Below are 13725 nucleotides of genomic sequence, written 5' to 3' on the forward strand. Positions count from 1 at the left end.
TTTCCCCAGACTCCCAGAGGGATCTACAATAACAAAAACTGATAGATTTTATGGAGTGTTTTAAGATTTGCAAAGTACTTTACAAATAATATTTATCCTCACAATAGCCCTTTGACACACACAAAATTCCCTTGAACTAATCTCCAAGACCACTCCCAACTCAGTTCTGGAAGCTTACCCTATCCAAAGAACTCGCCCTCCTGATGCTTCACTGCAGGTGTTTGCTGATAATTAGTAAATATGTCCCCTAGTCATTTCTTATTCAGAGATTGGCAATTGTTTAAAAGTAGATGTTTTCAGTACTTGTTGCTAGTAAGCAAATGCTATTTAAAGCCAAGAAAATAGCCACCTGGCATATTTAGGATAACAGAGAAGCCACCAAAACTTGTAAATAGCAACAGGATTCTCAGTCTCAGCTGCAACAGTATAGTTAGGTTTGCATTTGCTGAGTAAAATCTTAGATCAAGTAAGCAACCATGTACCAATCTCCATTTGGAAACCAAGCAGGTTTTTACTCATAGAACAGGCCATCATGTAAAATCTCTTTTTTTGCTCACACATGCAACTGCTATTATATCTGATCCTCAGCTGACTCTGACCAGCCATGGGAAAATGACTAGAGAAATAAAAAAAACAGTGAGTTTACATATTTACATATCTGTTAATGTGCTTAGGAAGAAAGGCACATCCTTAAAATCTTAAAGCATCAGGGTAATATATAGAGTACCAGCTTTTGGACTAGGAATAGGGAAACATGGACTTTTGTTTTGACCCTGGGATTTTTAGGAAATAGCTCGTAAACATGGCTTCTCAGGTTTGCCAAGCCCTTTACACAGCATCTATTTTGAGATAGGTGCTATTATATTTGTTGATATATATTATGTTTATAGATATTATGTATATATAATATAAATTTATTATAATATGTATTTTTATATATTTATATCAATATATTTTGATTTTTTTTTCCAAGTAAAGCCCAGACAGAAGGTTGTGAATTGCTTAGCCTTAAACAGCTGCTTTATATCTGAAACTGGGCTCCCTGTCTCCAAAGCTTGTATTTCCTCCAGTATTTCATGCAGTTAACCTGCCCTAAGTCTTGATTTTCTGACTGAAACATGACAAGTTAAACAAGGTTACTCTCATTCTAAAATTCTAGAATTTTTAAGTTTATTTTCCAAGTAAGATCTCTTATTTCCCTGGAGATATTTGGACTATGTCCTAGGGCAGAAAAAAGAATTAACCACTTGTTTCACTTTGTAGGGATTTAAAGAAAAAAAAAAGTTACCTAGGCTGTTTTATTTAAATATATCTAGCTTTAAACTCTAATAAAAGCAAAAGGGTAGAAGTATTTATTGTACACTTTATTGTATTTATTATACAATATTGTATTTATAACACAATATGTACAATATTGTATTTAAAATATTTATTGTGCAATACTTTAACTGGGTTTAATGGATGTTTAATTGGTCTGTTATTTTTTTAAATTGTCAGTTTTTTCCCTAAGCAATTTGCTAGCTCACAGCAGAAATTTGTAACATAGAATGAATATAATTAATCCTCAGATGGTCTGAGCTTTTTCCCTGTAACGTATAAAATAAGTAGCAGTTTATTTATTTATTTTATTTTAATTTTTTTTATTTTTTAAAAACTTTTTATTGACAGAACCCATGCCAGGGTCATTTTTTACAGCATTATCCCTTGTACTCACTTCTGTTCCGATTTTTTTCCCTCCCTCCCTCTACCCCCTCCCCCAGATGGCAAGCAGTCCTTTACATGTTAAATAGGTTACAGTATATCCTAGAAACAATATATGTGTGCAGAACCGAACAGTTCTCGTTGCACAGGGACAATTGGATTCAGAAGGTATAAATAACCCGAGAAGAAAAATAAATGCAAGCAGTTTATATTCATTTCCCAATGTTCTTTCTTTGGGTGTTACTGCTTCTGTCCATCCTTGATCAGTTGAAACTGAATTAACTCTTTTTATCGAAGAGATCCACTTCCATCAGAATACATCCTGAAACAGTATTGTTGTTGAGGTATATAATGATCTCCTGGTTCTGCTCATTTCACTTAGCATCACTTCATGTAAGTCTCGCCAGTCCTCTCTGTATTCATCCTGCTGGTCATTCCTTACAGAACAATAATATTCCATAACGTTCATATACCACAATTTACTCAACCATTCTCCAACTGATGAGCATCCATTCATTTTCCAGCTTCTAGCCACTACAAACAGGGCTGCCACAAACACTTTGGCACATACAGGTCCCTTTCCCTTCTTTAGTATCTCTTTGGGGTATAAGCCCAGTAGAAACACTGCTGGATCAAAGGGTATGCACAGTTTGATAACTTTTTGAGCAGAGTTCCAAATTGCTCTCTAGAATGGCTGGATGTGTTAGGAAGCAGTTTATAAAAAAGAGGTTCTGTAGGTTCTGATCCCTCACTTTACTTTTGAGATGGTAGGAAAATGGATAAGAATGCTTTATTTCAAAATATCAAAAAGGATAACATAGATTTGTGTTTGTAATATGAATAGTAGACAATGGACACTATCCAAGGCTTTGCCTATTATAAATGGAGTTAATGTGAGTCCAGGATCTTTTATATGCTTAGGAATTCATCTTTCTGCAGGGATAATCAGCAGCTAGGTCTTTTGTAACCTTAAAATCTCTGATATTCATTCCTCAATATTTTATAGCAAGTCACAATTATATAGCACCACTTTTTGCATTTCAAGTGATCAGCTTTTATACTTGCATTCTTCAACAAAAATTTACCTGATTTCTTTCAAAGTATTTAGTCATTTAATTTTTTTTTCCTGGGGGGTAGGGGAGAGAGGAGGAGGAGAATGAATGGTGTCCTGTTTTTATTTATTCAACTCTTGGCTTCCTCTTCACTATTCAAATTAAGTCCAAGTAATCTATCTACTTAAGATCTCTACATTAATGCTACATGGATAACTAAGCACTAATTATTCATTAGCCATTCTGTAATAATAAAAATAGTTATTTGCATAGAGCCTGCTAAAAGTCAGGTACTCTTTTATTGGCGTATTTTTGCTTTAATCTCCTTGGGATCTTTGTAGAAAGTAGAATAAGGGAGTGTACCATTCATATTAAAAAAAAAAAAGATTTAGAAATTATTACCTAGCGCAATGTGTCTAAATAGTGTGTACCATGTGATCAGAATTTCTTTCACAGCACTTATCCCTTTTCTCCTGGTAGGATCAATTTTAATCCTTTTATGTTGAACTTAAGGTGATTGGGATCATTACACTCCACCTGAAACACCCAATTTGGATGGAGTTAATATGAGTCCAGGATCTTTTATATGCTTAGGAATTCATCTTTCTGCAGGGATAATCAAGCTCTGAAGAATGGATTTGGGCTGCCCCAGTTCATGAAATCAAAGAGGAACTCAAATTTATAGTTCTGACTGGTTTCTACTGGTTTCTGTACCCTGGCCAGTACGTCTGTCCTAGTTCTGGTATTAGCTCTGTGGTAAGCTGACTTGGTTGTCTAAAGGGTCCAACCAGAGAGAATGAATGATCTGATAAGGGTACCTTAATAAGGCTCTAAGGAAGAGCCTTCAGTCATCGCTACTCCATTATGCAGAATATTATTCCAGTAATTAGGATTTTCTGGTCCTATCAGTTGGTATATTTTTAAATAAAAGATTACAAGATAAGATAAAGGAATACAAGATAAATATACATAATTCTATCTCATGATGAATATTATATAATTAAATTATAGCTAATTTTACATAAGTTTTAGGTTAGGTAGAAGACCTGTTTTATGATGCTAAAATGATTAGCATATATAAAAAGTTCACCTGACATTTTCGAGGCAATTAGGTGGCACAGTGGATAAGAGTACTGCATTTGGATTCAATAAGAACTGGTTTCAAATCCAACCTCAGGCATTTATTACTGTATGATGTTGGGCAAGTCACTTAATCAGTTTGCCTCAGTTTTTTTAGCTGTAAATGGGGATCATAATAGCATCTACTCAGGATTGTTACAAGAATCCAATGAAATAATACTTAAAAAGCACGGTGCCTGGCATGTAGTAGGTAATATATAAATGCTAACTATTATTATAGTTATTACCTGGGTTCTAGTTTTGGTTCTGCTATTTTCTTCCTACTGTTTCTTATTTTACAAAATAATTCTCCCCCAGTCAAAGAGCATGTGATCAATACAGTCCATTTTAGAAAATCTTGGCTTAAATTTCAGAAGCCAACATTTTTTTGCTTTGAATCCAAATTTTGAGGTAGTACCTAGTTGGGATTGTAGAGCACTACTAGCTTTTTTTTTTTTCCCCTTAAGAATAACCAACTTTGGGGCAACTAGATGGTAGTGAATAGAGCACAGTCCTGCAGTCAGGAGGACCTAAATTCAAATCTGGCCTCAGATATTTAACATGTTCTAGCTGTGTTACCCTGTGCAAGAGACGTAATTCAAATTATCCAGCCCAAAGAAGAAAAAGAAAAAGTAAGGGAAATGTTCAACCTAAAGATAAATCTCTCTTTTTTTTTAAAATAACTTTTTATTGACATAACCCATGCCAGGGTAATTTTTTACATTATCCCTTGCACTCACTTCTGTTCCGATTTCTCCCTTCCTTCCCTCCACCCCCTCCCCCAGATGGCAAGCGATCCTGTATATGTTAAATAGGTCACTGTATATCCTAGATACAATATATGTGTGCAGAACCGAACAGTTCTCTTGTTGCACAGGGAGAATTGGATTCAGAAGGTAGAAATAACCTGGGAAGAAAAACAAAAATGCAAACAGTTTATATTCATTTCTCAGTGTTCTTTTTTTGGGTGTAGCTGCTTCTGTCCATCACTGATCAATTGAAACTGAATTAGATCTCTTTATCGAAGAGATCCACTTCCATCGAATACATCCTCATACAGTATCGTTGTTGAGGTTTATAATGATCTCCTGGTTCTGCTCATTTCACTTACACATCAGTTCATGTAAGTCTCGCCAGTCCTCTCTGTATTCATCCTGCTGGTCATTCCTTACAGAACAATAAAATTCCATAATGTTCATATACCACAATTTACTCAGCCATTCTCCAATTGATGGGCATCCATTCATTTTCCATTTTCTAGCCACTACAAACAGGGCTGCCACAAACACTTTGGCACATACAGGTCCCTTTCCCTTCTTTAGTATCTCTTTGGGGTATAAGCCCAGTAGAAACACTGCTGGATCAAAGGGTATGCACAGTTTGATAACTTTGAGCATAGTTCCAAATTGCTCTCCAGAATGGCTGGATGTGTTCACAATTCCACCAACTTTAAGATAAATCTCTTAAGCAGCTTTAAATAAAACAGAAAATTTGCTTTGGGGCAGCTAGATGGCCAGTGGATAGAGTCAGGAGGAACTGAATTCAAAGCTCCAGATACTCTTAATACTTCCTAGCTGTGAGACCCTGGGCAAGTCATTTAACCCTAATTGCCTCAGCAAAAACAAAAAACAAAAAACAAAATAAAAAACCCCAACCTTTATGAATTACATATGAGAAATATTTCTACTATTCAGTTTGAATGAGCATAAAGATTTAGAGCTGGAAGGAAAACTTAAAGATCAATTGATCCATCTTCTCTCATTTTATAGATAAGGAAACTGAGGCCTTGAGATACTAAAGTGATTTGTTCAAGATCACAGAAGAAGTGATAGAGCTGGGTCCTCAGTACAAGTCCAGCATTCTTTTCATGGTGATATAGTTTAGAGCCTGGCCGTCCAATGAGGCTAGACTCCTGTGTCATGAATGTATTTAGCTGCTGTCTTTTGGATGCCATATAAATTTTAAGTTATATTTAAGTCACATCATAAAGAATCCTCCGGCAAAAAGGTATGATGATGCACTTTAAAATCCCTGGCCTTTGTAATTCTAGCAGGGGTGGATCCTATAAATCCAGAGTCAAGGCCCTCTGATGTATAATAAATCAGCAGGACCAAGTTTCTAGAGGGAGTGGCACGTACTCTTAGTGTTTAGTAAGACATGCTTTATTATAGGACTATAATGGTTACAACAGAATGGGCAGAAGAATGTGCTTTGCCCTGCTGCACTCTAGGAAAGGAGCCCTTGACCCTGAGAGTAGGGCTGGGTATGTACCCTACCCCACCCCATCATTCCTCTTGTAGTCACCACTTCACTCAGCAGGCCAGGGTTCTGGGATCCCTTTGATCTCCAAAGTCTGCAGCCTGAAGAGACCTGAGGAAGCATTAGTTCGACAGCTGAAGTTCTGCTGAAGAAAATCTGGAGAATCAGAGCGACTTCCCTGAGCTGGGCTTGTTAATGGAGCTAATCTGACTTAGTCCAGCACATATTCCTGCCTGGCACAGCATCAAAGCTTAATAAGGCATTGTTAAATGACTTTCAGCATAACTTCAGTATCATTGTATCTTCTTCACTCTGTCCTTAGTTTTAAAAGCATTTAGCTTCGCATGTTTGATTCTAGATGTAGAACAGATGTTCCAATTGAGCCTTCGCATATAAGGGATAAGGAAACGGGTATAAAGAAATATGAAGTGGCTTTCCCGAGTCCCTATCTTGACACAGTTGGGAATTGAACCCAGGCCCTTTGCTGAAGTGCTCTTTCTCTTGGTAGGTGCTGAGCAGCCATGTTTGAGTGGCCAAGCATGGCCAGGAGTGCCAGGGCAGCGAGGTTGAACCTAAGATTTCAGTTTGGTGTTTTATCACAGGGACAGCCACTGCAAAGCTGATGGCCGGCCCAGGGCAGCAAGAATGTTAATAGCTAACATACACAAAGTAGCATGTCAGGATGTGGGATCAGCAAGACCCGAGTTCAAATCTAGCTTCAGTCACTAGCCTTGTGACTGGGTAAGTCATTTAACCTTCTTGCCTCAGTGTCCTCAACTGTAAGATGAGGGTAATAACATCTCCCTCTCAGGGCTGTTGTGAGGAACAAATGAAGGTGATATTTTTAAAGTGTTTATCACAGGGTAGATCCTATATGAATGCTTAGGGTGAGAGACAGGCAGCGAGATAGACAGAGAGAGACAGAGAGACAGGGACAAAGAAACAGGGAGACAAGCGGAGAGACAGGAAGGGGAATGGAGAGATAAAGAAGGGAGAGAAGGGAGAGGTGGGTTTGAAGGGCTTTGAACGCTAAGCAGAGGATTTTATATTTGGTCTTGGAAGTGTTAGGGAGTCACTGGAGTTCATTGAGTAGGGGAGTGAGAGCCAAGATCACGGGCAATTAAGAGGATAGATTTGCGGCCGGCAGAGCAGCCAGAAGGATTCAGAGATTTTCCTCTGTGATAAACGGAACCACGGATCCAGCCCATGTGGTGCAGAGGTTAGCGTTGTTAAACCCTAGGCTCTTAACCTACTTCTAATTCCAGCTCAGAGCTTTCTACTCAGCTATAAAATAGGAATAATAATAGTAGCTAGTGTGCTGGGGACAGTGCCCCTGGAGTCTAGGAGACCTGAGTTCAAATTTGCTCCCAGGCACTTCTTAGTTATTGACCTTGACCAAGCCATTTAACCCTGCTTTGCCTCAGTTCCTCATATGGAAAATGAGCTGGAGAAGGAAATGGCAAAGCAGTCCAGCATCTTTGCCAAGAAAACCCCACGGGGTCACAGAGCCTGACAAGACCGAAAACCATGGGACCCCACACAATGGGGTTACGTGAGGATCACAGGAGAGAAAACCTGTACTTTTCAGGACTAAGAGTTGTATAAATATCGTAGGTCATGACTATGATGATGGGGAAGGGAGCAAGCTGGGAAGAGGTAGGAATTATTGAACACCGAAGCACCGATGCACAAGGTGAAACGTTCACCGCCCAGCTTCTGAGGGAGAAGAGTTTTTCATTTACTTGCCCGAGTAGCCCCTTCCACGTGTGACTGCCCTAGCTCCTCCCAGTCTTGTTTAATTCCCACGAGCCCGGATCTAGAACAGCGAAGTGGAGGATAGGGTGAAATTGGAGCAGATGGGGGAGGATCCGACGCCGGCCCATTTCTTACGCGTGGAGTCTCTCCGAGTTAGTTAAATCCCCGGCTTGGGGAAGGCAGAGGGGGCAGGCAGGAAGATCCCAGCACGTGCGAGCTCACAACCAGACTTACGCTTAGCCAGCGGGGAAAACCCTAAAGTCAGCTCCAAGACCCTAGAGCCTCAGTTACTTCCCACGTCAACCTGCGGGGGTTCCACCTCTTCACCCAGGACCCCAAGGGGATAATGCGGCGATGTTAAGGTCCGTAGCCTCGCTTCTCCAACCAACCTCGAGAGGGGCGTCCCGGACTCCCTGGAGTCTGGAGCAGATAGGCTGGGGCGTGCCTCCACCCGCCCGGCTGCCATTGGTCGGAAGTTCCCGAGTGGTCACAACTTGCCACGACAACCCTGTCCCCGCATTCCACCCCGCCCCTCTCGGTAGCGCTGCCCTTTAAGGGGGCGGGATCTCGCCGAGGCTACAGACTTTCGGCTGGGCCTATGAAACCGGAGGGAATCCCCAGTCGGGCCCCGCCTTCCCTGTGGCGGGGCCGGACCCCTGGGGGCGGGCGTTGGGAGAGGGCTGGGCCGGGCGCCCGTGCGCGCGCGAGTTCCTGGTTCGTCACGGGGGAGTCCCTTAAAGGGGAAGTAGCTGCGGCGCCGTCGGAAGGACGGTCGGGGCGTCTCGAGGCTCGGTGGGTCGGTGGCCGGCTGCCTCCGTCGCTCGCTCGCTCTCTCCGTCCGCCGGTCCCTCCGCCTCTCGCTCGCTCGCTGGGCCGGCGGGGCCCCGCGCTCGGGGAGAATGCCCGCGGAGCCCGGGCCACCATGCAATGGAAGTCGCTGGTCCTGGGGCTGCTGCTGCTGCGACTCGGCCTCCACGGCGCCCTGTGGCTCGCCTTCGGCCTGGGCCCCAGCCTGGGCTTCTATCAGCGCTTCCCCATCAGCTTCGGCTTCCAGTACCTGAGGGGCCCCGCCGATGCCGAGGCCGCCTCCTCCGCGCAGCCCTCCTGGCTGGAGGCGCCGGGTCTCGGGGATCCGCGGCGGGCGCAGGCGGGGCGGCAGCCTCGGCCCCAGCGGGGCCCGGGGACGCGGGGACCGGCGGCGTCGGGCGTGTGCCCCAAGTCGTACTGGGCGTCGCTGCTGGGCGGCCGGGCCCGAGGCGCGGGGGGCGACGAGTACGAGCGCCGCTACAGCGGAGCCTTCCCGCCGCAGCTGCGGGCGCAGATGCGTGACCTGGCCCGGGGCATGTTCGCTTTCGGCTACGACAACTACATGGCGCACGCCTTCCCCGAGGACGAGCTCAACCCCATCCACTGCCGGGGTCGGGGGCCGGACCGCGGGGACCCGTGAGTGCTCCGGGAGGGCCGGGGACGATCTGGGGAGAACGGGGGGCTTGGGAACCCCTCCGTAAAGGGGTCGGCTCTCTGGCCGCAGCGCGGACTGCCCAGGCTTTGCCCCATTGGGCACACAGCCCCCCTTCCACCCCCGGTTAAAGTTGGGGCACTGCGAGCCTCCTTGGCGATCCTCAGAGCTGCCGGCCGGGGTGCCTCCCTACCCGATCCAGAAAAAGGGCATCCCTACGTGTTCTGTTACAACAGCAGTCAAACCACTCACTCGTGAAATATCCCTCGCTTCCTCCCCATTTTAATAGTCCCGGAAAACTTGGGAGGCGGAAAGCTCCCTTTTTCTCAGCTTGGCCTGAATCTCGCCCCGGGGGAAAGTGACCCTATCTCTGTCCAGCCTTCCGGTAGGGCGAGGACGTGGTTTTCCTTCTGAGACTCTGGGTGTGATGAGTCAGGATGTGAGCGGGACTTCCCCAGAACTAGGCACCTGACTAGCCTCTGTGCTCAATACCACTAGTTAGCAGAACACTGTGACCCCCAGGTGGCTCAGCGGGCGGACTTCTGGCACTTTGGCTTCCTTAAAAACTCCCCCCTTAGATGACATCTCCAAGTGCCATATGGTAGGAACACACAGAGGGGAGGAGGCAGACTCCCAAGCGTTACCCTCTCAGAGCTGGAGGTTCATGGTTCACTCCTGTGAACTCCAGAGTCCGAGGATGCAAAGGTCTTTTCTAGTTTATCTGCAACTATTGCCATTGCCAGCAAGCTGTCCAAGCGAGTGGTCAGAAGGAGCTACTTTTTTATGGATTGCTGAGGTTGTTCCTTTTCATTTATATTCTCCAGTGCAACCTGAGAGATAGGCTGATGCTACCTGCTGCCTTTGAGAAGTCTCTGGAGCCAGTGAATTGTAGGCTTAGTAGGTTTGGGATTAATACCTACATTTTCGAATCCCATGAGTTAGAAAAATAAAGTGGAACCAATCAGAATAATCTTTCTGTGTAGTCCATTCCAGAAGAGCTGGCTTTAAACATATATATTTTTATTATCTAAAAATTAACCACTTGAATTGTTATGGAGAGTTATTTTTAAATTCCATGATGACTTCAAAACCAGGACATTCTAAGGTATTTTTGGCTAGCAGATAGAATGATCAGAGAGAAAGGAAATTGGTGTAGGGAACAAAGCTATTTATCTTGTCTAACTCCAATGCATCATACTTGATTTTATTTTTTCTCTCACTTTTTTCATGGGGGGAGGGTGATAGTAGAAGAATGTGAAGAAACCTTTTTTCAGTGGTCAAAATGAAGGCTTTGTTTTTAATATCAACTTCTATTTCCCTTCTGACCTCCCCATAAAAGGAAAGGGAAGTGAAATGTGCAAACATTTTCAATTACAGTTAATGGGAGTATGGAGAGAGACTTGATTGAATTTTAATGTGTTTTGTTGAAACTTCTGGAGACTTGACCCTTTTAAGCTGGGGTGAGATTTGAATGATTGAATTTGTGGACCTAGAACAAATAGATATTAACTTAATAAACTTTCTGATTCGCACTTTTATCTCAGGAGGATATCATTCATTCCTTCAACAAGTATTTATTAAGTCCCTGGTACATGCCAGGAATTGTATGTACTAGATTAGGACATAAGGGGATAGTTCACAAAGACAAAAACTCAAATCTTTATTCGTAAGGAGTAGAATACCTTGGGACCATTTCTCCCCCTCCCCTAGTTCCCTAAATCTCCCTGTGTTAAGATCAGATGGAATTTTTATGGGAATAAAATTAGAGAGGGAGTGGGAAATTATAGGTCAGTAGCAAATATATTTAGAATCCTTGAATTTTGCTCCAGGTTTTACCAGTTAAGTAATGTTTGCGTAAGCCAATTTTTTTTTTTTTTTAACTTCCTTGAGACTCTGTTTCTCCATCTGTAAAATGAGGAGTTGGACTTAGGTCTCTGAAGTTTTATAAGTCAGTTCAAACATTCTGTCATCTCCAAGATTTTTAAAAGCTCAAACATTCTGTGGTCTCTAAGATTATATGTTATGTGGCATTATTATGAACTATTTATATAGCTTTTTTGGAAGAATAGTTCTGTTGACTGGTAAAGTGGTTATATATTGGTTTTGTTTTTAAGGAGCAGTTAGTTGCGTAGCTTGTAGTATAGTTTTTAGTAGTGTTGGCATCCAGGATCAAACACTATCTTCAAAACTGCTGGTCATCACTGGAATTCTCTTTTCTCCAATCTCTCATTTAAAAGACTGTTAGTCTTTGCATGCAGTCACATGATCAGAGTAATGGAAGGGCCTTTTTTTCTCATTTCTGATTCTTTAAAAAACTTGGCCTCTGAAATGTGCATTAAGACTTTTGTAGGAAGAGTGAGGTTCAATATAGGGCTATCCAGACCTTCCCCTCCCCTCCCCAAAAGGCATATTTGTATTCCAATAATAAGGCTTCATATTTTTTTCTTAAAATGCACATAGCTGTTATCTAGAATGCATTCTTTTTAACTTAAAAATGATTTAAAAGGACAGTAATATTGAAGCAGCAATGGGTACAGTAGATGGAACCCTGGGTCAAGACTCAAGAAATTTGACTTTCAGGCACTTATTAGATGTGTGATCCTGGGCAGATCACTTAACTTATTTGTCTTAATCCACTGGAGAAAAAAAATGGCAAACCATTTCAATATCTTTGCCAAGAAAACTCCACGAACAGTATGGTCCATGAGCTCATAAAGATAGGACTGAACAACAAAGAACAACAGCATTAAAGCACAAAATTAAACATCATCTCTTAAAAATCTGTAACTGGGCATGTGTAGTTTAGAATTTTCAGTGATATTTATCTGTTAGAGCTAGGAAGAATGGAAGGGTTGATACTAATAAACCCTAATCATTTAACAAAACTCTTTTCTACTTCACATGACTCGTAACACAGATATATACATCCAACTAAATAAACATGAACTTCCTTTAACTGTGACACGACTTGTTGGGCTGCTTCAGAATCCCGAAGCATAAGACAGGCAGTAGCTGCCATACTGGAATGGCTTGCTGCTATTCATATCAGCTGCAGGCTCTTTCCTGGGTTGGCTATGAAGAATGAAGTCTAAGTTACAGGATTAGTGGATTGTTTGTTTAGAGCTGGCAGGGACCTAGGAGGCACTTAGTCTAGTCTCCTCCTTTTAGGTTTGGAGTAACTGAGGCCCAGGGAGGTCAAGACCTGAGATCACTGAGGTATTAGGCATCAGAAGTAGAGCCACTGTTCTTTTCAGGAGTAATTATCCATTAAGTGGAGGGAGTACTCACAATTCATAAATCATGGATCCTTGATGGATTCATTCAAGCGCCAGGTCAGATACTAAGAATACAAAGATGAAATGAAACTAAACCCTTGTCACAGAATTTATTCTTATGCTTCTGTTTGTCTTGGATACTGAAGTAATACTTCTAGACACTTTTTCAGTATGAATTATGTAAATATTTATTTGTAATTTCATTACTGATCATATTCTATGAATTATGTACCCTTTCCTTCCCCCAGCCTCCATAGTGCAATTTTTTTTTAAAGGGAGATGATTGTTTTCAAAATTTTTGAAAAGGGATTAGATTTATTCTACTTATCTTCAAAGGGCAGAACTAGGAACAGTGAGTGAAAAAATGCATATTAAAATAGATTTCTGCTTAATATGATGAAATATTTCCTAATAATGAGAGTTGTCCACAGATGGAAAGGACTGTTTCAGAAGACATTGTGTTCCCCCTCTTGAGGTCTTCAAGCTGTGGCAGACCAGGGATTCTTGTTCAAGTCTTAGGTTAAATGAGGATCCCTTCACACTTACCTTTCTTAGGCTAGTTTCCTTGCTTGGGCAGTGTCTTCCCTATTCCTCTGTACCTTACAAATGCTTCAAAACTTAATTCATCCAATTTTTCCCTGATGCTCCTCTCTGACTGTTCCTCACAGATCACTTTTCCTCCGAGCTCATAAAACTTAAGGACCACATATTTTAACATCCAATTATGCTAATTTTCCATTTCCTTATATCCTTTAATGGTTTCATTATTGTTTTGTCTTCTTGCTTCTGACTACTTGAGACCAGGATACTATTTTGAACATGTCCACATTTTCCCCAGTCCCTGCCTCTAATACTTTGTGCCAATACTTTGACATTGCAAGCTCTTAGTTTTGTTGGTTGATTTTTTTTTTTTTTTACCAGTTTTGGACTGAGACTGGTTTTATCAGTCTTGGGAGCTGCCCTGCCCAGGAAGCTCTTCTAACAGTACATTGTCTACCATTTCTTGTTTGGGGGGTGCTCAGAGTTAAGGGATTGGTTAGGGGACATAGGAACAGTATCTGTCACAGGTAGGACTTGAACTCTACCCCTGAATGACTCTTGAGGC

At 42.1% G+C, this 13725-nt stretch overlaps 1 protein-coding gene across 1 annotated transcript in view; it reads left to right on the forward strand.

Annotated features, from left to right (window-relative positions):
- The first annotated feature begins 8456 nt into the window (after positions 1–8456).
- Positions 8457–13725, forward strand: part of EDEM1 (ER degradation enhancing alpha-mannosidase like protein 1) — a 33626-nt gene continuing 28357 nt past the window's right edge. The window contains exon 1 of the mRNA XM_051981307.1: positions 8457–9329. Coding sequence (XP_051837267.1) covers positions 8485–9329 — 845 coding nt within the window. The 5' untranslated portion in view covers positions 8457–8484. The remainder of the gene's footprint in view (positions 9330–13725) is intronic.

Source organism: Antechinus flavipes, chromosome 1 (genome assembly GCF_016432865.1).
Source record: "Antechinus flavipes isolate AdamAnt ecotype Samford, QLD, Australia chromosome 1, AdamAnt_v2, whole genome shotgun sequence".
NCBI lineage: Eukaryota > Metazoa > Chordata > Mammalia > Dasyuromorphia > Dasyuridae > Antechinus > Antechinus flavipes.